Source organism: Canis aureus, chromosome 31 (assembly GCF_053574225.1).
Source record: "Canis aureus isolate CA01 chromosome 31, VMU_Caureus_v.1.0, whole genome shotgun sequence".
Lineage (NCBI taxonomy): Eukaryota > Metazoa > Chordata > Mammalia > Carnivora > Canidae > Canis > Canis aureus.
In genome coordinates this window covers 39,773,108-39,800,481 of record NC_135641.1, presented here as the reverse complement: position 1 = coordinate 39,800,481, position 27,374 = coordinate 39,773,108, and the positions used below count along the sequence as shown (strand labels likewise).

Below are 27,374 nucleotides of genomic sequence, written 5' to 3'. Positions count from 1 at the left end.
CTTCTGCTGAAAGTCAAATCACTCTTGGTAGGGTCCTAATTCTGACATATGCACTCTGTCCTGTCCCCATGAGAAGCCTCAATCTGGGAATTTGGGTTCTTGCCTTGTTCTTGCCCTCAGGCCTACATCTGTGTCTCTACAGCCTGCCCAGAAATGCCTAGGCCTTCCAAGGCAGGACCCTCACTGTCCTCCTCCCCTTATCAGAGGTTCCCAAAGCCTTTTGCCTGGATCTTTGAGTTCCATCTGCTCCCCAACTAACCACCGCACTTTCCACACCCTGCTGGGCCCCTCATATAGGTCAGCTGTGCTATTGTTGCTATGCCTTTCGGACACCTTGCTGTATCCATCATGATGAACATTCCACCGCCCCATGTACTCACCACCCCATCTAGTGTCTGTGTCTGCTTCCAAGGCCCTTTCTCTCTCAGTTACCACAGTCCTGGTGTATTACCCATTTCTATTTTCCATTTCCTCATCTGCACATGACCTCTTGGTGTGATACCCTAGGGTATGTTGAGGGTCAAATGTTTTGTCAGTATCTTGTCTGATTCTCAACCCTGATTGATGATACAGCATCAAAATACACACAGAGAACCCATACCTGGCTGTGGCCATCTTCAGATGTAGCCTCGTAGCCACATAATTTCAATATTCATTGAGGGCAAAGCCATCAGACAGGCTTGTTTTTAGTCAACATACCAACAAAATATGCATTGCTTGTTTGATTGCATTGCTGAATAATCTTCTGCTAAGTATCTCATGAATATCCTCCTACCCCCCAGTATTCTGGTGATAGTTCACTCTGTTCATCTTAAGTTTATTTATCCTTTTCATTTCCTTCAATCCTATAAATCAAGGCAAAATGTCTCCATGTCCCCTCTGATTTCAAGAGAGTCTACCAAAGCAGCCACCTTTAAAGAGGCCAAAAGAGGAGAAGAGAGACTTGAGGACAAATGACATCAGTCTTGGCCCTTGGACTTGTCTCCTCAAGTTCTGCTCTGCTGGCTGTGTGCAGAATGAATTTTGGCTCCCAGGTTGCAGTGGTGGCCTAGACCCAGGGACACTGTGTCTGTGGGCAGATCACAAGAGGCACCATAGTCTTCCTTGCCAAACTCCTCCCAGGTGGGAGGTTCTGAATATCAGGAGCTCCCAAGGTGGAAAGGACCTGCAGGTCACCCAGGCCAACCCTCCTACTTTACAAATTAAAAAAAAAAAAAAAAAGAGGCCCAGAAATAGCAAGTGCCTTCCCTGAGGTCACACATCTAATTAGCATGTGTTTGTCAGCTGTCTGACCCAGAAATTCCACTCTATGAACCTCCTACCACAGATGTACTTGCACACAGGCACGGTGATGAAGAAGCAAGGTTCTTTGCAGCAGCAAAGATGGGAGACAGCCTCCGTGTCCATCACAGAGGACTAACTGTCCAGTGGGACACTAAGCACCTACAAGGAGGAAGGAGGCAGTTGTCTATGTGCTCGCGTGGAAAGGGGCCTGAAACATGTCAGAGGAAGACAACGAGGTGCTGAACTGCATGCATGTTGTGTTACTTTTTGTCTGAAAATGAGGGAAAAGAGCATTCATCTACATGTGCGTGTGCTTATCTGTCTGGGAGGTAACACCAGGACCTTGTCTGCCTATAAAGAGGGGAACTGTCTGGTTGAGGAGACAGAATCTTTACTGTAAGAGTTTAAAATTAAAAATTTAAAAATTTTGAACCATCACATATTAAGAAACTTAAATGACCATATAGGCCCCATGGCAGAGCAGAGGCCAGTAACTTGTCCAAGGTGATGCACCGGCTCCACGGCAGCGCTGCTCCTGGGAGCCAGGCCTCCTTATTGACCTGTACACACAAATTTTCCCCAAACACTTCTTAAAATCTAGAAAGAGAAAAGTGGTCAATTCGGAAGGGGAGGGGGCAGAATGTAATGGGGGGAGGGAGGCCGTAATGGGATTCAGTGGAGGGATAAGACAAAGGAGGCAGGCAGGAAGGAGAGCAGAGCTGGAGGCTGGGGTGGTGGGAGTCCCCTGAGAGCTGAGGGTGGACTTGGCACCCGCGCCCCTCCTAGACTGGAGATGACTGGGGTTCAAGAGCCACCGTAACCAAGGCTCATTTGCTCAGTGGCAGCAGCCAAGTGTGTCAAAAAGGGACAGTAGGTTGCCGGGGTGCAGCCACAACCTCTGCAGAAGGGTTATCAAACACACCAGAGCACGTCGGGGCCTAAAGACTATCTCCACACACCACCCCTGTTCCCTGGGCATCGACCCACCTCAACTCCAGCCCCACAGCATCAAGCCTTCCAGGGTGACCGCACCTTGCCTCGCTGCGTGAGCTCCTCCAGCACCACAGCCTCGCCCGAGATGGCTGGGCACCCATCTCTCCAGCCTCCACATGGCACTTGCTCCTCCACCGGAGAGTTTGGACAGAATCTGCTAAAGGTGCTGATGGGGGCCAGCTTGGGGACTGCAGCCAGCGTGGCCCGGGCCAGGGTCACAGCTGACTCAGCTATTCACTCTCACAGTAACTAAATGTGCCTCCTCCAGGGAAGAGGACGGCTCTGTCAGAGGCCCTGTAAGCAGCCTCCCCTCTGAGCTCTGCCCTTCCAGGGAGCAAGGGGAGAAGAGGTGCAGGCGGTCAGGCTCTGTGCCATTTTCACTGTCTCAGGACAGGGAGTAAAGCCATGGTTCAGGAAAATCTAAAGTATGGCCCCAATGTCTTCACTCCACCCCACAACCTTTGGGGTCATGGCTCCTTTGTCCAGTCTTCCTTTTTCCACACGTAAAACACAAAAGCAACTTTCTGATACTATTTAGACAAGCGAATGCAAACACAATGAGAAATGCAGAGAACCAGGACAGGTGGAGGCAGGGAAGGCACAGGACAGCGAGGACGCTCCCCCACGGGCACCCCCAAGCTATGCAGGTCAGTGCTCCGCACCCTGGGAGCACCTAGGCCAGTGTGGACTGGGAGCTGCAGGTGGTTACTGAGGGAGCTGACTCCAGAGCTGGAGACCTGGCCACTGCCAGTGTTGCTGTCCCTCCTGGTGTCACCCTGTGCTCGGGAGGGGCGGGGCCCCCAGGGGAACAGGGGCCTCACGGGGTCAACAGCTCACGTGAGCCCAGCACCCGGTGGGGGGTGGGGAATCCCCTGCAGGTGCACACACCTGAGAGTCAGCACAGCAGACCCACCCCCCAGAGACCAGCTGGAAGGACAGGGGAGGAGCAAGGTCTTGACCAAGCAGCGCTGGGAAGCTCCAGGGAGAGTCAAGGAATTTACAGTATATAGAACCAGAGGATACCCCTCCTATTTTTTTCTTCCTTTTTCCAGTACAACTCATTTCTATATCAGACTGTACATTTCCAATTTTTTTCTCTTTTCCCACCTTAATTACAATATTTTACCACCTCTTCATTTTTAAGATTCTTCCTTTTTGACTTTCCTATTTCTCCAGTTACAGGTCCTAGATATATTTTCCACTTCTAGATTCCCTTCAACATGCTCAACTTCATTTTGGGAGATACATGAGATATGGTATTTTTGTTTTGCATTTTTTGTTTTCTCTGCCTCATTTTGTTCTACAATGGTGGAAGTTAATACCTTCTAAAACATGACCAGGGGATCCCTAGGTGGCTCAGTGATTTAGAGCCTGCCTTTGGCCCAGGGCATGATCCTGGAGACCCGGGATTGAGTCACACATCGGGCTCCCTGCATGGAGCCTGCTTCTCCCTCTGCCTGTGTCTCTGCCTCTTTCCCTCTCTCTGTGTGTGTCTCTTGTGAATAAATAAATGAAATCTTAAAAAAAAAAAAAAAAAACATGACCAGCATGCACCCAGAACCAAGTGGTATACTGTGCCGGTTCATTCTGTGAGATTATATTCTCTCTTCATTCCCATTCTGCTCCCCTCTTTTATCTCGTTTATATTTTGGTGGTCAATGTTGGGGCTCTCTGCAAGTATTTCTGGTTTATATAAATTTGGGATTGAGCATCTTCTAACATACAGAACTTAACATATTCAGAAACAAGAGGATCACCCTCTAAAACCCCTCAGGTAGACTACATTCTCCCTCCACTACAACTTTGTCATCACCACCATCTCCCAGTCCTCCAGTCCTCCGTCCCTCCTTTTTTTCTTCTCCTTTTTTTTTTTTCCTCTTCTTCTTTGGGATTCTTGGCCTTTTATTTTTTACTACTTTATTTTAAAATTTGTTTTTCGGGGCGTCTGAGTGGCTCAGTGGTTGAGCGTCTGCCTTCAGCTCAGAGCATGATCCTGGGATCCAGGATTGAGTCCCACATCAGGCTCCTTGCAGGGAGCCTACTTTTCCCTCTGCCTATGTCTCTGCCTCTCTCTCCATGTGTCTTTCATGAATAAAAAAATAAAATCTTTAAAATAAATAAATAAATAAATAAAATTTGTTTTTCACTTTAATGGTCCTTTTGTTTTATATCATTCTGATTTTGTTTTCAATTTCTGGTCTCTGACCTCAGCAGAATCATCTAGGGTGAATTTACTTAGGTCATGGCTGATATTCTTGACACAGCCTGATCATACATTCACTCTGCACTGAGCAAAATGACTAGAAGGAAGAACTCACCACAAAAGAAAGAATCAGAAATGGTACTCTCTGCCACAGAGCTACAGAATATGGATTACAATTCGATGTCAGAAAGCCAATTCAGAAGCACAATTATAAAACTACTGGTGGCTCTGGAAAAAAGCATAAAGGAATCAAGAGACTTAATGACTGCAGAATTTAGATCTAATCAGGTCAAAATTAAAAATCAATTAAATGAGATGCAATCCAAACTGGAGGTCCTAACAATGAGGGTTAATGAGGTAGAAGAAAGAGTGAGTGACATAGAAGACAAGTTGATGGCAAAGAAGGAAGCTGAGGAAAAAAAAGAAAAACAATTAAAAGACCATGAGGAAAGGTTAAGGGAAATAAATGACAGCCTCAGAAGGAAAAATCTATGTATAATTCTATAATCTATGTATAATTGTATAATCTATGTATATATTCTATGTATAATTGTATGTATAAGAGAGCGCCAAGAGGGGTAGAGGGCCAGAAAGCATATTTGAACAAATCATAGCTGAGAACTTCCCTAATTTGGAGAGGGAAACAGGTATTCAGATCCAGGAGATAGAGAGGTTCCCCCCCGCCAAATCAATAAAATCCCTTCAACACCTTGACATTTAATAGTGAAACTTGCAAATTCCAAAGATAAAGAGAAAATCCTTAAAGCAGCAAGACACAGGAGATCCCTAACTTATATGGGGAGAAATATTAAATTTACAGCAGACATCTCCACAGAGACCTGACAGGCCAGAAAGGGCTGGCAGGATACATTCAGGGTCCTAAATGAGAAGAACATGTAGCCAAGAATACTCTATCCAGCAAGGCTCTCATTCCGAATAGAAGGAGAGATAAAGAGCTTCCAGGATAGGCAGAAACTGAAAGGATATATGACCACCAAATCGGCTCTACAAGAAATATTAAAGGGGACCCTGTAAAAGAAAGAGGAAGCCCAAAGAAATAATCCACAAAAACAGGGACTGAATAGGTATTACGATGACACTAAATTCATATCTTTCAATAGTAACTCCGAACGTGAATGGGCTTAATGACCCCATCAAAAGACGCAGGGTTTCAGACTGGGTAAAAAAGCAAGACCCATCTATTTGCTGTCTACAAGGGACTCCTTTTAGACCTAAGGACACCTACAACCTGAAAATGAAAAATTGGAGAACTATTTGCCATTCAAATGGTCCTCAAAAGAAAGCTGGGGTAGCAGTCCACACATCAGATAAATTAAAGTTTATCCCAAAGACTGTAGTAAGAGATGAAGAGGGACACTATCTCATACTTAAAGAATCTATGCAACAAGAAGACCTAACAATCATGAATATTTATGCCCCTAAAGTGGGAGCTGCCAAGTATATCAATCAATTAATAACCAAAGTAAAGACATACTTAGATAATAATACACTAATAGTAGGAGACTTCAACATGGCACTGTCTGCAAATGACAGATCTTCTAAGCACAACATCACCAAAGAAACAAGAGCTTTAAATGATATATTGGATCAGATGGATTTCACAGATATTTACAGAACTTTGCATCTGAATGCAACTGAATACACATTCTTCTCAAGTGCACTTGGAACTTGCTCCAGAATAGACCACATACTGGGTCACAAATCAGGTCTCAACCACTACCAAAAGATTGGGATTGTCCATGGCATATTTTCAGACCATAATGCTTTGAAACTTGAACTCAGTCACAGGAAGAAATTTGGAAGAAACTCAAACATGTAGAGGTTAAAGGCATTCTGCTAAAGGATGAATGGGTCAACCAGGAAATTAGAGAATAATTAAAAATATTCATGGAAACTAATGAAAGTGAAAATACAACCATTCAAAATCTTTGGGATACAGCAAAGACAGTCCTAAGAGGGAAATACATCACAATACAAGCATCCCTCAAACAATTAGAAAAAATTCAAATACACAAGCTAACCTTGCATCTAAAGGAACTGGAGAAAGAACAGCAAATAAAACCTACACCAAGCAGAAGAAGAGAGTTAATAAAGATTCAAGCAGAACTCAATGAAATAGGGACCAGAAGAACTGTAGAACAGATAACCAAAACCAGGAGTTGGTTCTTTGAAAGAATTAAGAAGATAGATAAACCATTAGCCAGCCTTATTAAAAAGAAAAAAAGACTCAAATTAATAAAATCACGAATGAAAAAGGAGAGATCACAACCAATACCAAGGAAATAACAAATGATTTTAAAAACATATTATGAGCAGCTATACCCCAATAAATTAGGCAATCTGGAAGAAATGGATGCATTTCTAGAAAACCACAAACTACCAAGACTGCAATAGGAAGAAATAGAAAACCTGAACAGGCCAATAACCAGGGAGGAAACTGAAGCAGTCATCAAAAACCTCCCAAGACACAAAAGTCCAGGGCCAGATGGCTTCCCAAGGAAATTCTATCAAACGTTTAAAGAAGAAACAATACCTATTCTACTAAAGCTTTTCAGAAAGATAGAAAGGGACGGAATACTTCCAAACTCGTTTTATGAGGCCAGCATCACCTAATTCCAAAGCCAGACAAGCTTTGGACAAAAAGGAGAATTATAGACCAATATCACTGATGAACACAGATGCAAAAATTCTCAACAAGATACTAACCAATAGTACCCAACAGTACATTAAGAAGATTACTCACCATGATCAAGTGGGGTTTATCCCTGGGATGCAAGGACAGTTCAACACTCGTAAAACAATCAACGTGATAGATCATATCAGCAAGAGAAAAAATAAGAACCATATGATCCTCTCAATAGATTCAGAGAGGGACACCTGAGTGGCTCAGTGATTGGGTGCCTGCCTTTGGCTCAGGACGTGATCCTGGAGTGCCAGGATCGAGTCCCATGTCAGGCTCGCTGCGTGGAGCCTGCTTCTCCCTCTGCCTGTGTCTCTGCCTCTCTCTCTCTCTCTGTGTCTCTCATGAATAAATAAATAAAATCTTTAAAAAATAGATTCAGAGAAAGCATTTGACAAAATACCATTCCTGATCAAAACTCTTCAGAGTGTAGGGATGGAGGGAACATTCCTCAGCATCTTAAAAGTCATCTACGAAAGCCCACAGCAAATATCATTCTCAATGGGGAGGCACTGGGAACCTTTTCCCTAAGATCAGGAACACGACAGGGATGTCTACTCTCACCACTGCTATTCAACATAGTACTGGAAGTCCTAGCCTCAGCAATCAGACAACAAAAAGACATTAAAGGCATTCAAATTGGCAAAGAAGAAGTCAAACTCTCCCTCTTTGCAGATGGCATGATACTGTACATAGAAAACCCAAAAGTCTCCACCCCAAGATTGCTAGAACTCATACAGCAATTCGGCAGTGTGGCAGGATACAAAATCAATGCCCAGAAATCAGTGGCATTTCTATACACTAACAATGAGGCTGAAGAAAGAGAAATTAAGGAGTCAATCCCATTTATAATCGCACCCAAAAGCATAAGATACCTAGGAATAAACCTAACCAAAGAGGTAAAAGATCTATACCCTAAAAACTACAGAACACTTCTGAAAGACCCAAAGAGATGGAAAAATACTCCATGCTCATGGATTGGAAGAATTAAAATTGTGAAAATGTCAATGCTACCCAGGGCAATTTAGACATTCAATGCAATCCGTATCACACATTCAATGCAATCCGTATCAAAATACGATGGAGTTCGGTAGCCTTGGTGGCTCAGTGGTTTAGTGCCACCTTCAGTCCAGGTCCTGATCCTGGAAACCCGGGATCGGGTCCCGCGTCAGGCTCCCTGCATGGAACCTGCTTCTCCCTCTGCCTGCATCTCTGCCTCTCTCTCTGTGTCTCTTATGAATAAATAAATAAAATCTTTTTAAAAAATTACCATGAACTTTCTTCAGAGAGTCGGAACAAATAATCTTAAGATTGCTATGGAATCAGAAAAGACCCCGAATAGCCAGAGGAATATTAAAAAAGAAACCCAGAGCCAGGAGCATCACAATGACGAATTTCAAGTTGTACTACAAAGCTGTGGTCATCAAGACAGTGTGGTACTGGCACAAAAACAGACACACAGATCAATGGAAAGAATAGAGAACCCAGAAATGGGCCCTCAACTCTATGGTCAACTAATATTTGACAAAGCAGGAAAGACTATCCACTGGAAAAAGGACCATCTCTTCAATAAACGGTGCTGGGAAAATTGGACAGCCACGTGCAGAAGAATGAAACTAGACCACTCTCTTATACCAGACACAAAGATAAATTCAAAATGGATGAAAGATCTAAATGTGATACAAGAATCCATCAAAATCCTAGAGGAGTAGACAGGCAGCACCCTTTTTGAACTCAGCCACAGCAACTTCTTGCATGCCTTCCATGAAGGCAAGGGAAACAAAAGCAAAAATGAACTATTGGGACTTAAGATAAAAAGCTTCTGCACAGCTAAGGAAACAGTCAACAAAACTAAAAGACAACCTACAGGATGGGAGAAGCTATCTGCAAATGACATATCAGATAAAGGGCTAGTATCCAAGATCTATAAAGAGCTTATCAAACTCTGGCATCCCGGGTAGGTCAGTGGTTTAGCACCACCTTTGGCCCAGGGCATGATCTTGGAGACCCGGGATGAAGTCCCACATCGGGCTCCCTGCATGGAGCCTGCTTCTCCCTCTGCCTGTGTCTCTGCCTCTCTTTCTCTGTGTCTCTCATGAATAAATAAATGAAATCTTAAAAAAAAAAAAGAACTTATTAAACTCAACACCCAAGAAACAAACAATCCAATCATGAAATGGGCAAAAGACATGAACAGAAATCTCACAGAGGAAGACATAGACGTGGCCAACACGCACATGAGAAAATGCTCCGCATCACTGGCCATCAGGGAAATACAAATCAAAACCACAATGAGATCCCACCTCACACCAGTGAGAATGGGGCAAATTAACAAGGCAGGAAACCACAAATGTTGGAGAGGATGTGGAGAAAGGGGAACCCTCTTACACTGTTGGTGGGAATGGGAACTGGTGCAGCCACTCTGGAAAACTGTGTGGAGGTTCCTCAGAGTTAAACGTAGAACTGCCCTACGGCCCAGCAATTGCGCTGCTGGGGATTTACCCCAAAGATACAGATGCAGTGAAACGCCAGGACCCCTGCACCCTGATGTTCACGCAGAAATGTCCATAATAGCCCAACTGTGGAAGGAGCCTTGGTGTCCGACAGATGAATGGATAAAGAAGCTGTGGTCTATGTACACAGTGGAATATTACTCAGCCATCAGGAACGACAAATACCCACCATTTGCTTCGACATGGTTGGAATTGGAGGGTATTATGCTGAGTGAAGTAAGTCAGTCGGAGGACAAACATGGTTTCACTCATACAGGGAATATAAAAAATAGTGAAAAGAGTTAAAGGGGAAAGGAGAGAAAATGAGTGGGAAAAATTAGAGAGGGAGACAGAACATGAGAGACTCCTAACTCTGGGAAACGAACAAGGGGTAGTGGAAGGGGAGGTGGGTGGGGGGATGGGGTGACTGGGTGATGGGGACTGAGGGGGGCACTTGATGGGATAAGCAGTGGGTGTTATATGTTGGCAAATTGAACTCCAATAAAAAAGTATACAAAAGAGAGAGAGAGAGAGAGAAACGTAGAGAAGATCCGTGCGGTCCCCATGGCCCAGGTCCTACCTTGGTGCTCAGCTGAGGCTGAGGAGGTGCAGTTGAACCCTGGCGGTGGACTGTGTGGCTGCCTTGAAGTCTCAACTGCAGCTTGGCTCCTCCAGGCCTGGGTCCCCTACCTCCAGCCAAAACTGAGTCACAGGTTCTGAGGCATTGGTCTTGTTGGCAACAAAGTCCCTCACCCTGGAAGGTACACAAATCCCAGAGGTTTCAAATGGTTCACTTTAGTCAATATATTGTCAGGTAGGTGGGGGAAAAGCATCAAAAGTGGTGTTGATCTGACATAGGAAATCCCTATGTGCAGGGAGATGACGCAGCAAACCATGAATGAACACGTCCCGGGGAGCAAAGAGCCTTTTACTGCATCAGCTGAGCAGAGGGAGCTGCGGTGTCCTGGGTCCTTCCACTCCAGAGCAGTGTGCAGCTGTTGGGAAGGGGGAGGGGTGTGGCCTCAGCACAGGTGCGGGCCTCTAGAAGGTGGACCAGTTGTGTCTGAGATGGGGAGCTCACCTAGCCATCCCCAAAGGTGTGTCACAGGTCTTGGGAAGGTGCATTCCCTAGTCACAGCAGGGCAGTGAGGAGAGAAGAGGGCCCATCACAGGGCTGTGGGCAGGGAATGCATATCCAGGTCTCATCCCTGTACCCATTCTATCTTCTTCTGATTGTAGCATTTCCTCCTAATAGGGATGGTCAATGGAATTTCTATGGTGAAAATTTTATTCCTGAATAAACGTGGAAAGGAGCAGGAATCGTTGGCTGGTGATTCGATGCAGAGTAATTTTGAAATAAATAGAGAAAATGACATCCAGCCATTTGCAAGCATGGCACAGGATGGTCTTCACTGTAAAACTAATCCCATACCCCACAACAACTCCCCATTCTGCATTTTACCCCATCCTATAACAAAGTCCATTCTTGCTCCATCATTTTTCGAGCCTTGATTGAGCACTAACTTGTCAGTACCTGGTCTGATCCCGGCCCTGGGAGAGTGGGCTGGTATTGTTGGGTTCTTTGTGCTGTAGTTCAGTCCCAAAGGCCGGCCTAGTTCTAGGAAGAGTCTCTGAAGGTGGGCTTCTCCGCCTCCATCAACCACCCATGTACTCTAGGCTCAGCCACTTCCCCTAGGAAAATGTTCAAAACTCTGTCCAATTCAGACCCACTGCTTGGATGAGACCCACAGCGTATCTGGCTCAGGCCATCATGGCACTCCAAGTGCTATTTATTTTCCATCAATTTCGGTGTCTAGCTCATAGCCAGGCATTTCCACACCTCACTCAACACAGCTCAAGGCTTTTTTGTGAAAACATAAAGAAACTAGATTCACTAAACTAGATGGGGTGACAGACTGACCCCTCCCTGTGCCAGTGGCCAGCTTGCTGATAGTCATCTTTTCTGAAGCCAAGCCAAGACTTAAGCTCTTTAGGAAGAGGAGGCCCAGATCAAATTTAGCAGGGAGATAAGATGCCAGCTCGTCAACACTGCATCTCCAAGTCCCTTATTTCCCTCCGCAGACATCTGCTGCTTTTGGCTTCAACATCATAATGGCGTCCGTCAGTGATAGCAGTGAAGCTACCCCTGGGACTCCAACATTGGACAGACTGGTGTTTATTCATTTCGTTTCCCTTCATTACGAACGGGTTTGATTATAATTAGTGCACTCCGTGGAGTGCTATTGGGTTTCAGAATCTTTATGCATCTGCAGTAAAAATATTTCCTTTTCCTACCAAGGTACTTGATAAATCAGTGTTCAGTTAAAGTGTACCGTCAACCTTATAAACAAATAAATACAATTTGCACACAGATGGCTCGCCGAGGTCCAAACACCTTCTCAGAGTGGGAGCCTGGCGCTGCTGGACGGAGGGTAAGTCAGGCCCCAGCTTCTCCCTTAATCCTGTTGGCTTGAGTGGTTCTGGTTTAGTAAAGCACCTCTGACCTTGGACTCGTGTTCTCCCAGAGTAGTGGGAAAGCACTGCCAGTTCTCAGTTAAGGAGCTTTTCCCTGGCCTTTTGGCCATGTGCACGGTTAATCAACAGGCCATGCAAATTAGATGGTAATTAATTTCTGGGAGCAAGAACATGTCTATCTAAACTGCTGTGTTAGCTGCATATGCTATGTGGTGACCACTTTGATCTCCAGGGAAGCCCTGAGTCCTCCCCCTGAAGTTTGTGGGTGTTGGACTTGCCTTTGGGAGTCCCAACTTTTTAATTCAGTCGCACAGGTGGCCTTGCTCCAGAACAGAGGGACAGTCTGGGACCCTATACCCTCGAGCCCCTTCAAGCCTGTGCACTTTCGACCCTATCTAACCAGTCCTTTCCCATCCCACCTCTAGTCAACCTACTGTTGCAAGACCAGTCTTCCTCAAAAACAGCTCATATCATGTCACTTGCCTGCCAAAAACCCATGATGGCTTCCTGTTTGAAGTTCAAAATGATGTCTAAACTCCTTTGTGATGAACTTACTTGAAACTCCATGTAGTAAGAGAAATTTCCCATTTTCTGTTGGTTATAGCTGAGATCCACCCCTCAGACTGCAGCGGGGCTGTTTCGTCATTCCTGGCAGACCACTTTCCCAGCATGTGTCCCACTACAGGGTGCTTTTAAGGCAGGACGTGGCACCCTTAAGCCAGGGTTACCCTGGCTGCTAGGACGGTCAGTCCATTATGAAAATTTCATCTGACATGAGTGTGAGTAAGGACACGGATTGATGGTACCTGTTCCAAGCACCTGCCATTCATGGTTGTAGCCAAGAGAAAGAGATGTGTGAGCATGTGTTACACATAATCACAAACTGTACAGAGCCCTCTACACCTCTTCATCACTAGCAGTCCACTAACCGGGGACTCCCCACCCTCACCAAAAAAAAAAAAAAAGTATTAATTGCCCTCTAATTACAAAAGAGGCCTATGAACTCAGGGCTAGAAGCTAGAACCAGAAAGTCTCAGTATAGGCTGGGGGTGCTTGCCTACTGGGAGGGGACTCCAGGCAGGAGAGTTCAAAGGACCTGAGGTTAAGAAGGAGCAGAGAATCAAAGCCAGCCCCCTATCAGGAAGCTGAAGTCAGGAAAAGAGCAGGGACAAGGGAGGAGGTAAGTGCAAGGTGAGCAATTAAAAGAACAGAGGCAGACAGAGGGAACTCTGACACTGAAGAAAGCCCAACAGAAACCTCTTTTAGTCTCCGCTGCAGAGGCTGGGCTTGCCAGGGTGAACCCGGCCCCATCCAGGCTCTGCACTGGTGCGTGGTCTGGTCCCCACTCTTGGCCGGCTGGGAAGGCCCCCCGGCCCCTCATCAGCGGCAAACTATCTCCTTCCACCCTGCCCAGTTCTCTGTGTTCCAAATCTCCCACCTAGCTCACATACACCTACTTTCTCTGTGTGGGAAGAAACCTGCATTCCTCCCAACCTCATTTCTGGAAAGATTTCAGTCTCTGCCACCGAGTTCACCTTAACCAGAGGCTGTGAACTCTGGCAACACATTAGCATTACCCAGTGAGCTTTTATAAAGTACTGATGATGTCACCCCCAAAGATTCTGATTTTATGTGGTCTGGGGTGAAACCTTGTGTGGATACATTTCTGAAAGAGGCAGCCCAGGCAACTCTGATGGACAGCCAGGACTCAGGATGACTGACATCCTCAGCCAGGAGAATCTCAGCCATTGAAGACACTCCCTGCACACTGAGAACAAGCAGAGCCCATGCCACCCCCTCTTGGCTGTTTGAAGGATATCAAGCACCCCTCCTGCCACAGGGCCTTTGCCCTCACTGTTCCCTCTGCTGGACTCCCCTTCCACCACATCTCCATGGCTCGCTCCCTCACTTCATTCAGGACTGCTGAAGTGTCACCTCCTCAAAGTGGCCCTCCCTGATGCTCTTGCCTGAAAGAACAACTCCTATGACTCTCCATCCATTTTACATCGCTTATTCATAGCATTTCTCTGTGCTGATAATGCATTAAATTTCTATTTGTTTATGCATCTATTTATTTATTGAGAGAGAGAGAGAGAAATACAGAGGGGCGAGCAGAGGAAGAGGGAGAGAGAGAATCCCAAGCAGGTTCTGAGCCCAGCATGGAGCCCAATGGGAGACTGGATCCCACAACCCTGGGGTCATGACCTGAGCTGAAATCAGGAGATGGCCATTTAACCAACTGATCCACCCAAGTGTCCCAATATATTAAATTTCCATTTAATTCTGTTTTTATTGTCTATCCCCCAGCAGAATGTAAGCTAACTATGGGCAGGAGCATTTTCTCATTCACCATGGGTATCCCCAAAGCCTGGGACAGCTTCTAGAACATAACAGAGCTTCCATAGATATTTGTTGTCTGAATAATGAACTGATTGAACAGATGAGGAATCTGGGGCTCAAAAATAGGGAGTGATTTACGGTCATCAGGGAAGCTGCTAAATATCCCCAAACACACAGGGCACCCCCCACAGCAAAGCCATTTCAGCAGGGCCCAGCTGAGGCTTGCTGGGTGAGCTGTCAGGTGGGGAGGTTGGGAGTGAGGAGGAGACATTAGAGCTGGAACTGGACATGGTGGCAGATAGGGAGACCTGCAGGAGCTGGTGAGGCAGGGAATTAAATGCCTAGGGTGTGACCTCAGTAAGTCACGCCCTTGTTTTGAGACTAGAGCCCACCCTCACTTCCTGTTGTGCCAACCAAAAAAACGTCTCCAGATACTGGCAATTGTTCTTCCCTGGAGGACAGGATCGTCATGATGGAGAACCACTGCAAATCTCCCCTCTCCTTCCTCGGAATTTCGCCCCCACTTTGTGGGAACCCTTCTTAAAGATCTTAGGGTCCATTTTGGGGTTAAGAGCACTCCTTGGACTGGTGCATCTTTCTCCTGCTAAGACTGTGAGGTTTGGGGTTGCTATTTTTTTTTTTAAGATTTTATTTATTTGAGAGAGAGAAAGAGAGAGCACAAGCAGGGGGAGGGGCAGAGGGAGAGGGACAAGCAGACTCCCCACTGAGCAGGGAGCCCAAGGCCGGGCTCCACCCCAGGACCCCGGGATCATGGTCTGAGCTGAAGGCAGACACTTAACCGACTGAGCCACCCTGGCGCCCCTGGACCATGGGCTTTCCATTCACCGCCTTCTTGACTCCCCTGCCCACACCCTTGTCTCTGCCCTGTGCCTGCTTCTTCACAAGAGGAACAAGAGGCACCCAAGGGAGTCGGTTTCTACAGCATCTGGCAACTTCAAAGACAAAATGACCTAACTTCAGGCCTAACAGAGATAAATCCAAAATCTGGAGATTCCAGCCATCGCCGCTGCCACATCGGTGTGATGATACTAAGCCATTTTGCTAGACTGGTCTGTAAATAGCTATTATGGCTCGGATGCCACAGGGAAGGCTTGTGAAATAAAAGACCAACAAGTCTCTGTTGGTCACTGAGAACATTTGAATGAAAGCTGGGAAAGAAGCACGGAGAGCAGAAAACCCAGTGACTTGATTGGCACTTGAGACGACAGTCCCTGGGGGGCACCGGGGAGGGCTCAGCACTGACTCACTGCGCATTTCAAGATGTTGCTCTCTGCTCATTCAAAGAGAAAAACAACCTATTTTTTGTTTGGTTTGGCTTCTCTCTTCCTGGCTTCAGATTCAACACATCACCCACTGGTGATGGATTTCAGTGGTGGATTCCACTGAAATATTTTCCCCAAATGACCTACGGTTCCATTTCCTAATACGTCACCCCCCGCCCTCTCCCAGCCCAGAAGCCAGAGATTCCCATTCTGCAATTTTCAACCACCAGCTGAAGCTTTCCCGTGCACAATTGCTGCTCATTACAGGTGAAAATAAAGGAAGTGATCGCCGCACCGGTGGAAATGCAGCCGCAGCTCAAAGACAGCATAACTCTGAACTGTGGAAGGGCTGGGAACCCACAGCTCCACTGAGCAAGTACAAGTCAGCCGTTTCACGTTAAATTGCTTATTGCAAGGTGGGGCTGGAAGATACTGCAAAGCAAGTTCAATTTACCTTGAAAATAATTAGTGAGATGCAAAGCCTTGGAGATGGAAAATTTCTTTGAAATTAATTATTGCTGCTCCAATCTAGCCCTTCTCTTTCAGCGGCAAGGGCAGGCTGCAGCTAGAGATTTCATCTCTTTGAGTGCTGCTGGAAGCTTCCTCTGGATCTCAATCTAAAATCAGCTTGAGTCTAGCATGAGAGGGGGTAGCCCATGCTGTCCAAGGAGCTGCATAGCCAAAGGGTCAGAGGAGCTTCAAATGCAGCGGGCAGAGGAGAGGAAGCAGTGGCTGAACTAAACAATCGAGTCGGATTGCGAGGCCTTAGCCTGGCCTAGGAACCCGGGTAACTGTCCATTCTTTGTGTGGAAGAGGAGAACTGAATGTCTCCTTCACTCAACATAGCCAGCACCCCCTGAGTCGTGGGGCACATAAAAATCTAACAGTGACACCTCCCATTTCCAAGTGCAATTCACAGCACCCTCACTTGGGAGAGCCAGGCACAGAGGCAGAAGTTGTGGAGTGAATTATAATCATGAGCAACAGGGCGCCTGGGTGGCTCAGTCGGTTAAGCATCTGCCTTTGGCTCAGGTCATGATCTCGGGGTCCTGGGATCGAGCCCCACATCGGGCTCCCTGCTCAGCAGGGAGTCTGCTTGTCCCTCTCCCTCTGCTGTCTCTCGTGCTTTCCCAAATAAATAAAATCTTAAAAAAAAAAAAATCAGCAACAACAATTGGCAAGGAAACCTGAACAACAAAGGGGGTGGGAGTCTGCGCACACCCCAAGGGCTAGAGCTCCCTTCCCATGAAGGAGAGGGCATGAGATAGGGCGGGTGATGTCCTTGCACTGAGGTCTCCTTCAGATCTGATGTCATCACCCAGTCCAGGTGAGAATGTTGGGCACAGGCCCTGCCGACTGTACTGTGGGCCCTGCCTCCAGTGAGCTGGGGGGAGGGCAGCTGCACCAAACACAGCTGAAGGAACAGGTGAAAACAGCCGCAAAACACCAAACAACCAGAGGAACTGTGATCCTTGGTTGGTGGTCTGTCTGCTGCCGTAGGAACAGCCAAAGTCGTCAACATTTGGGGAGCGCTCCGAGCCTCCTGGTTCCTGCTTTTGTGGCTGCAGCTGTAGGTGCAGATGACTCAGGGGCTGCAGGCAAAGCTGTAACTCACAGGATAAGGAGGGAGGGAGGGAGGGAGCACCAGAAAAAATGGATCTATCAGCAGAGCTGCTTTTTTAGAAATTTGAAGCTCACATCCATACATTCAGCCCAAGGTGGCACCAGCCCACCCTCTCCAGTACGAGCATTCAAAAGGGGCACCTCTGGGTGCCTGGCTGGCTCAGTAGGAAGAGCATGCCACTCTTGACCTCGGGGTTGTGAGTTCAAGACCCACGTTGCGTGTAGGGAATACTTTAAATTAATTAATTAGTTTTTGTTTTTTTTTGTTTTGTTTTGTTTTCTTTAAAAGAGGCACCTCTTCCTCCAGGGCACACAGGGTGGTGAGCAGATTGCAGGATGAATTTTAGGGAGCAGCCCCTCGACCATCGTGCACTCACTCCATGATCATCTGTGTCAGTTATATTCCAGCAATAATGGTGCATTCATTGAGGCGAGTTCAGGGAAAGCTTGATCATGGGACGTTTATGAAGCTGTGAGCAGGGTATACAGAAGGAAGCACAAAGAAAACCACAGAACTCCCAGGCTGAAGGGATGAGAGTCACAGTGTCCCTGGACCCTGGAAAGAAAGAGTTGGGTGGAGAAAGTCAACTGCCAGGTGCTGTGACCTCAGGCAAGTACCCAGTGGAAAGCACTCTCAGAGGGAGGAAGTGGAGAGAATAAATACCCTGACCTCACTCTGCTCCACCCCCCCCCCCAAGATTGCTTCTGGGATTCACCAGGTGACTCACCTGGAAAGCCAGCGATGCAGGGAGTTCATTGATGTGGCCTGTGCAGGTCAGCCTACGGGGTAGAGAAGCCGGTAGAGGGTGGAGAGCGGACCAGGAACACACACCGGAGGGATCCACCCTCCAGGGCAGCGCTTGTTTATTTGCCGTTCGAACATGTTCAGAGCTGTCTCCTCGTGCTGCCCTGGGTCCTGGGGACACTTTGACATGTCCATTCTGGGTCCCTGACCTCAAGCAGCTTTATTCCAGTAGGGGAGATAGTTTGCATGCTTCTTTCTTTCTTTCTTTCTTTCTTTCTTTCTTTCTTTCTTTCTTTCTTTCTTTCTTCTTTCTTTCTTTCTTTCTTTCTTTCTTTCTTTCTTTCTTTCTTTCTTTCTTTCTCTTGTAAATCAGAATAGATCCAACTATCTTGGGAAATTAGAATTCTTTTTATTTCCAGCCATGTGGCTTAAGCTTCCAGTTTAGGTGACTAGAGGAGGGTTGATGTTATCTTGAAGGCTCCTGACAGCTTGCATTTTATGAGCCTGTCTGCTTTATAAAATATTAACCAGAAAAATATTAAAGTTTACAAATGTGGCAACAGACCCAGAGGGACAAAGGGATGATATCATTTTTTGATATGTTTTTTAAAACATGAAAAGCATATCTGACCACAAAAGGCGGGGGGGAATAATGTGAGTCTTTTTTTCTCCTTTCAGTGTAAGCCGGGTGGTATATGTTTGCTTTCTATGGACAGTGCTGATGCACCAAGGATTTAAGGGTCACTAATGAGTATTTTCACTTCCCATTAACAAGTGGAATATATTTAAAAACTACTCAGCCACTCTGTGTGGCTTTTCATTGAAACCTACCTCTCTGGGTGGATAAGTAGAATTTGTTTTTCATTGCGTACCAGGGGACTGCTTGACCTTTTCAGCTTCACAGGGCCTGAAATGTGATCAACGCATTTCTGCTTTTCGCATTGAACAACCCATGCGATCTGTTTAAACGCGATAACCAGATTGCCTGACGTTTCTTAGAATCCAAGATTCCTTGCCTTAGAATTCTCCTCTTTCCCTCCCCACCTCTTCAGTCCCTCTGCCCCACCTTCTGAGCACCTTTTAAATAGAGAAGACGCAGCAGGAGACGATATATTTATTAACCCAGCTTCTACTCTCTATTTCAAAATATGCAGTAAAACATGGACTGGAGGGAATTATTGCTCAATGTGACAGGCAAAGACTTACTGCCTTCTCATATTCCAACGCTGATAAAAAAAATCAATAAAAACCTAACACTGGTAAGTAAATGGACAAAGGACATAACTAGGCAATGCATTCAGAAATCACATCTACTGAAATGAGGAATTTAGCCAATATTTTTAATAATAGTGCTTGATGTCATAAAGCAAGAGTTAATTGGGCTAACCCTGTTATTTAAGTAGCAACATCCATAGCTTTCCAATTCTACTTCTGGAGTTCCATGTTAAGGGAATAATCTATCAGAAAAGCTATCTGCCATAAGATGTTTGTATATCGTATAATATGTCACATACAGTAGCAAAAAGTGGAATGATCCTAAATGTTCAACATCCATAGAAACATTCAATGGATTGTAGCACATCCATTTGCCTGAATATAATGTGTCCATTAGAAATGATTACACTATAGCAACCAAAGAAAAGAAAACAATGTATATACTAAATAATAATTATTTAAGGGATCCCTGGGTGGCACAGCGGTTTAGCGCCTGCCTTTGGCCCAGTGCGCGATCCTGGAGACCCGGGATCGAATCCCACATCGGGCTCCAGGTGCATGGAGCCTGCTTCTCCCTCTGCCTATGTCTCTGCCTCTCTCTCTCTGTGTGACTATCATAAATAAATAAAAATTAAAAAATAAATAAATAATTATTATTTAAAAATATACAGAGGGGGAAAAAACCTGGGAAGACACCCATTAAAATGCTAAGAGTGATCACATGCAGGATTTTTTTTTTCTTTTTCTTAAGTTCCAAAAAATTTAAAAGGGTAATATTCAAACTTGTATAAAATGCATAATTAACAAGGAAAATAAAATCCTACCCATGTCATATCAGGAGCAGTTCTCCCCAAGCTTGAGTTCAAAGGGCAAGAAAAGCATGTTGTCTGTCATGAGCCCTGGAGACTGGGCCCACCTCTAATCACTGAGTAATTTTGGTCAAGCCCCTTATCATTCCAGTTTTGTTTTCAGAAACTAAGAGAGATGCACTGAATTATCTCTAAAGCTCCTGCTGGCCCCAAAGATCTATGAATCTTGACATTCTAGAAGGAAGAGTATGTGCCTGAATTCACTGAAATCACAAACAGGCCCTGAGACACCTCTTCCCATAAATCAGGTGTAAAATGTCAGGCAGAGAAGGGATAGAATCAGAAAACAATGTGTATTTGTCTCATCAGACGTTTCTCAGAAAAGATTAAACAGTGTCTTTCTCACTGAATTCATCACATCCTCTGGTTCTCATTTTTAAAACCAGTCTTTATGGAAGAGCAAGCTTTATCAATTATTCGGCACACGTCAATCTATTGTTATTCAGCCACAGGGAGGATGTCTTTTATGTAGGATTTGGGTTTCCATATGCCAATACACAACCCATGTCTCTAATTTATAGGGCCCCTTGCCTCTTTTTTATGGTCATTCACAACACAGCAGACTCAGAGCTTCTACAGAATCAGTGTCTCAAACTGAAGGTGACCCTGGATAACAGAATCTACCAATTCTTCAGGCCAGGGGCAAGTAGGGGATTTCTCATGCTTCAGGGCCTGGAAATAGTCTCCATTATTTTTCCCCAATGATAGATTTTAAACATTGGATTGGTCTTTTCTTAGGAGCCAAAGTGAGTCAGTCATCTCTTGGACTAAATAAAGGTTAATGGGCTCCCCTTGATCAAAGAAGTTGAGTGGTTGGTAAATGAAACTTGAAACACTTTTCATTTCCTGAGGGTTAGTGGGTGAGTCCTTATTTGTAAATCGGGACTTTCAAAGCCACCTTCCCACTTTCAAAGCCACCTTCCCACTCCTTACGTTACAGGCTTATTATAGAGCCTGCATCCTAACCCAAGAGCTCCTAGTAGGCATGGAGGTAAGAGCTTTCGGGGTTCTGGCTCACAGGAAAAACCCACAATAGTTACTTACATCCATGAAAACAGAGAAACAAATGCCAAAATACTCTGGCAGCTGTGCAGACGTGCTAGTGTACAACCCTTCAAGGCAAGTCTACATGGGAAAACTCACCCTCACTTGCCCTGCCTGCCTTTTCCTCGTAGGAGAGTTCCTAAGGTCTGGGGGGTACTGGAGCTAGAAGAGATTGCAGAAAGGAAACTAAAAGATCTGAAAGAAAAATATTTCCCTGGAGAATTTCCCTGACCAGTGAGGGGTCCGTTGATTATGAACACATTATGAGTCTCCAGAGAGCTTGAAGTTCCACCAGGTGGGGGATTAGCTTCCCAACATTATTAGACATGGAGGAAGGTTACAGGTTCAGTCCTGGGCCCCTTCTCTTTGCCAACTGCACACCCTCCTTCAGAGTCTCATCTAGACTTCTGACTTTAAACAATCATCAGGCTGCTGACAACTCCTAAATTGACCTCAGACTCATGCCTCGCTGACAACTCCACTTGGATGCCTCATAAGGCATCTCCCACTTAAATATCCAAAGAGGACTCTTGACTCCTGCTTTCCACTTCTAAATTTGGTGCTTCCCCCAAACCCTGGTGTCATCAATGGCGTCATCCTTCTCCTTCATTCTTCTCCATCATTTTAGCTGAGGTTCCAGCCACCATCACCTCTCGTGGAGAGAACACCAATAATCTCCTATTTCCTTTCTCTCCTTCCATTTCTGACCCCCTTGCAATCGAGTTTCTACACAGCGGCCAAAAGTTCTTTTCAAAACATGGTGTGAATTATGCCATTCACCCACTTAAAGTTCATACCTATTTTCCAGTTGTTCTTAGAATGAAATCTAAGCTCAGGCCATGGGGTCCTGGGCATGATTCGTGACGGTGCACCAAGTCCCACTGGCTGAGTTAGCATACCAAGTGCGACCATGCCTTAGAGTCTTTGCCCTCTCTGCTCCCTCTTTCCCCCTGCTCCTTGTGTGGCTGACTCTCCTTCAAGTTTCAGTGTCCATGTGACTTCTGCAGAGAAGCCCTCTCTCGTCACCTATCCAAAGGATGCTCCACCTTCCTCTCTATCTGTGATAGTGCCCTGTTTGTTCTTTTTTTAGCACTTTCTAAAACTTGTAATTATTTCATCATTTCTTCGATTGTTGTTCTATACCTTGTCTAGACTAACATTAGAGGAGTAGAGATTCTCTTCTTTCCTACATATCTCACATCCGGCATATAACTGGTACTTGATAAATACCTGTTAATTAAGTTAATTAATTAAAGAAGGCCGTTGGTTACTCATACTTTATGGGTAGTTGTTAGGAAATCATTCTGATTTAACCTAACCTGGTTAAGGCATACTAAGTTACTCCCTCCACCTCTGTGCAAGTAGAGGTCCTGCTGCACTAAGGGAAAAAAGAATTTGCAGGCTCATTTCCTGAAACCAACCCTTAAAAAAGTAGAAAGATCTATTCCTTTTTAGGAGGGCACCTGAACAGTTTCCTTCTTTACACTTTTCCCCAAGGAAGTTTTGATTTCAAAGAATATTAATTCTAATTTATGTGAGCTATTCTCTATTTTATGGTCAATTGCCTTGTAGCTCAATAACACTTATGTTTACTATTAATATGTGTCAGATTGATGCTCTTTTAGGTTTTATTTAATTATAGTTCCAGATAATACAGTTTCCCCTTTTCTTAAATTAGAGGAAACAATACATCAACTGGATGGACTATTATGCAACCATATAAAATTATTATTATCATGTAAACATAGTAGCAAACAGCAGTGTTTATGATTCATTTTAAGAGGCAGGAGCAGAATACATAATTGCTCTGATTTGTAATTAAAACTATCGGAGTATGTATACAGATGAACAAGTGCTAATGGGAAACAGGAAAAAACATGTTGGTTTTCTAGTGTGTTGGATTTATGTATGTTCTTTTTAAAATTATTATTATTTCTTGGTGCAATGTTAATGGCACAATAGTCAGAGGGAACCTGGGCTATAAATATGGTTGCTAGTAGTATCTGAAATTCTTGTACTGACTAGAAACACCTGGGGCTAGCCTCATCACCTGTTTAAAGCCCACCCTTCTGTTTAATGTCTATGGCTTTAGTGCCTGCTTAAACCCTTCACTCAAATATAACTATCAGGAAACGACAGCAAGATGAGTCTCTTTACAATTATATTTCCTATTTCTGCTCCATGAGGATATCTGTGTGAAAGTGTGTTGGTTAGGGTGGGAGAAACAAGGGAGGACAATGTATTTAAAATAAATGCAACAAAGTAAGTTACAAGGAATGAGATGGATTTGTATGTCCATATGCAGCAATTCCCAAGATTTATTGCTAAGTTAATTTTCTTTAAAAAACAGAGACATGTGTGGGTTCCTGGAGTGGGATTCAGTCAGTTGTGTCAGACTCTTGGTTTTGACTTAGGTTATGATCTCAGAGTTGTGAGATTGAGCCCCCCATTGGGCTCCAGCTGGAGATTCTCTCTCTCACTCGCTCTCCCTCTGCTCCTCCCCCTCCCCACTCATGTCCTCAATGTCTCATAAATCAATCAATCAATCAATCAATCAATCAATCTTAAGGGGAAAAAAAAGTAGACCCATGTGATGCTCACTTCAGCATCACATATGCTAAAATTGGAACGATACAAAGAAGATTAGAATGGCTCCTGAGCAAGGATGACATACAAATTTGTGAAACATTCCACATTTTTTTAAAGATTGATTGATTGATTGATTGATTCATGAGAGACACGGAGAGAGAGAGGCAGAGACACAGGCAGAGGGAGAAGCAGGCTCCATGCAGGGAGCCCGATGTGGGACTTGATCCCAGGTCTCCAGGATCACACCCTGGGCTGAAGGTGGTGCTAAACCGCTGAGCCACCTGAGCTTCCCACATTCCATATTTTTATTTTTAAATAAACATCTGACTGTAAAGAAACAGTAGAAACATGTGCATTATACCATCATTTGATGAAAACAAAACAAAAAAGAAAGTCAGAGGAGGATATATATTTATACCTGCATATTTATACATATATCTGTATATAGGGAGATTTTCTTAAAGCATGTCTTTGCATAAGTACATATGCTACATATCTATAATATAGATGTGTATATTTTATACACACATATGTGCACATGAGTTTTTAGGCAAAGATTTATCTGAAAGACAGACAGCACACTGGTAATAATGGCTGCCTCTGGGGAAGAGAATTGAGAGACTGAGATGTGAGGGAGATTTACCTTTCACCATATAATCTTTCATACTGTTTAAATACTTACCTTGGGCTTATATTATCTTTTCAAACAGATGATTAAGTCTTTGTTAATAAAGATAGAGAGCCATTTGCCGACAAGCCAAAATAACTGCCTATGAAGAAAATTATATTAAATATGTTTCATGGATGGATTTTTAAAAAACACATAAAGAATAAAAACCAAAATAAATACAACTAGCATTTTGAAATGCTACCTAAATTGTGTGCGGAGTATTTTGTGTGGCACAATGACACAGGTATGTCAGACGAGAGGTCACTATCCATAGTTTGCTGGGGCCTCCATAACAAAATGCCACCGGCTAGGTGGCTTAAGCAACAGCAATCTATTTTCCCCACAGTTCTAGAAGTCTGGAAGACCAAGGTGTCGGCAGGTTTAGTTTCCTCTGAGGCCTCTCTCCTTGGCCTTTTTGTCATGTCCCCACGCAGCCCTTTTTCGAGGTTGTTCATCGAAACAACCTTTTATTTTATTTTCCTTGTCCGAATCTCCTCTTCTCATAAGGACACAGATTGGAGGAAAGCCCAACCTAACAGCTTCATTTTAACTTCATTACCTCTTTTAAAGGCCCTCTTTCCAAATACAGTCCCATTTTAAAGGTTTAAGCATATGAGTTTTGAGGGGCACAATTCAGTCCACAACACTATCCTTGAGGAGTTTTCAGTTGAGTCAATGAGCTAAACCATATATGCTTGAGGAAAAGACAAGAAACAATAGGAAAGACAGCACACAATTAAATGTCAAAGCTGATGTCAAAGAAGGGCATGGGTGAGACTTTCTAGAGATTCCCAAGCACAGTCTCCTACCTAAAAAAAGGTAAAGAGAATCAGGAATCTATGAGGGAGGAAGAAAACAACAGTGAGACTTGGTCATAGGTTACTGTGCCAAGCAGTGGGCAAGGGTCTGTCTGCACTCGGTTTGGGAAAACTATTAGTCCCCTAAATTATAATGTAATATGCATGTTTCCATGCCATACCAAGGCAACTCATGAATTCAATCAATTCAGTGGAAAAATATAATCCCTAATGCTATTTGAAGTTGTCTAGGGAGGAGAAAATTAGATTGTTGGAAAGTTTTGTTACCAGTTACTTTGTGACAAGAACAGGTGAATGGGACTCATACATAAAAAAATACAAGAACTCCTCCATCCAGGAGATGGCATCGTAAATCACCCTTCATAATCACCTCAGGCAGCAAATATTGAAGTGAGTGCCGCTACGAGGAGCCCAGGCCTTCTCAGGGCTTCTTGTGGATCAGAAAAGAAAACCACTATATCTGCTTGATGGACAAGAAAGAAAGAAAGAAAGAAAGAAAGAAAGAAAGAAAGAAAGAAAGAAAGAAAGAAAGACGAGAAGGAGAAACTGGATAAGAAGAAGCAAGGAAGGAAGATGTGTCAGGGTGTTAAAATAACAGGTAAATCGGGCACTTAATCCAGCCAACTGAAATTTCCAGTTGGTTAGGTGCTTTACCTGTTATTTTATTTTTTTAAAGATTCTATTTATTTATTCATGAGAGACACAGAGAGACAGAGAGAGGCAGAGACACAGGCAGAGGGAGAAGCAAGCCTCATGCAGGGAGCCTGATGGGGACTCGATCCCGGGTCTCCAGGATCACACTCTGGGCTGAAGGCGGCGCTAGACTGCTGAGCCACCCGGGCTGTCCAATTTATCTGTTATTTTAAAACCCTGATACATCTTCCTTCCTTGCTTCTTCTTATCCAATTTCTCCTTCTCGTCTGTCTTTCTCATTCTCTGTACCTTTTCAATAGACAAAAGAGCACATGACCCAAAATTACACCAAAGTGACGTACCCCCTAACCTCCCTTTTCCACACAATACGATGGTGAAAGTTGTATAAGACCTGCTATGTACAGGAGCTCCTAATAAAATTCTGTTCAACCCACTCAGGAACTGGAAGGGCTGGATTAAGCAATGCGTATGAAAGCACTGTAGGAGCAGGGAAGGCTTTTTCAAAAGCTGGTATTATTACTGTGGAGAAGTAAGATGAAAAACTGAAACAAAAGTCGGACCATTGGAGTGGTCAAGTGGCCGAGTCTGCTGTAGCCATCAGGGATCTTGAGAGCACCAGAACTAAGCAGATGTTTTTGCTTCCTCAAATGTGAGACAAGGAAGCATGCAAAGAGGGAAAGCTCCACTGGTAAATATGTCAGGAGCAAATATACATATTGTGGAACAACTGGAATTTTGGTATCTTCTTGCATTTTTAAAATTGTTCATAAATCAGTATTAAGTTTCCTTCAAAATGCCTGTCTTGTGGGTATCTCAAAAGAATACACTGTAAAAATGGTATTTTTTGGTGCTCTGAATTCCAGGAAAAGGAAGAGACCCAATAAACTCAAGTGCCAATCAGCTCCTCTGTATGATTAGTCACTTGGAGGAGATTACGTAGTAGCTCAAAGATCGTTTAAAAGCAAAACAAATGATGAAGCTGGTGGGCTGCAAATTGACCACACAGATCTCCTTTTGCCCAAAAATGGAAACCATGGTCACAGTGTAACAGTGGACTCAGTCTGTTGAGAAAATTGTTAACCATCATTTCCTCAGTTTAAATTTCTGGAAGAAAAATACCGCAGCTGTTTAAGGGGGGACCAAAAGCGTCAGACCACTTTTTGGATGAGCCGACCTCCATACACAGGTTGGTTTGTTTGTTTATCTGTTTGGTTCTCCCCACTAGCCCAATGTAATTAGTCGATCTAAATAACAAAATTTCATTTTGCCTCATTTTGCCCAGCCTGGTTTTCATTAGACTACCTATTTGTTTTGAATGAGAGGCCCTTGTACCTTCCCCTTTCCTACAGAAGAGTGTCCACATCCAATATAGGAAG

The 27,374-nt window shown here is 44.5% G+C and overlaps 1 protein-coding gene and 1 non-coding gene across 22 annotated transcripts in view; one reads left to right on the top strand and one right to left on the bottom strand.

Moving 5' to 3' along the window:
- The window catches only part of LOC144302702 (uncharacterized), a 79,293-nt gene that overhangs the window by 31,717 nt on the left and 20,202 nt on the right, over positions 1-27,374 (bottom strand). For 4 of the 21 annotated variants that reach the window (XR_013369719.1, XR_013369712.1, XR_013369715.1 and 1 more), the window contains 3 exons: positions 24,539-24,626; positions 18,123-18,650; positions 10,254-10,427 (listed from right to left, as the gene is read on the bottom strand). The exons of 1 other annotated variant lie outside the window; for it this stretch is intronic. Coding sequence is in view for 2 of the 20 variants with exons in the window: in XM_077880318.1 (XP_077736444.1) it covers positions 10,254-10,427; positions 18,123-18,174 (226 nt within the window). In the remaining 18 variants the exon portion in view is untranslated. 16 more of the 21 variants (XR_013369711.1, XR_013369723.1, XM_077880318.1 and 13 more) reach the window with 8 other exon arrangements.
- Positions 23,858-23,967, top strand: LOC144302774 (U6 spliceosomal RNA). The gene has a single exon (XR_013369830.1). It is a non-coding gene; the product is annotated as a U6 spliceosomal RNA (small nuclear RNA).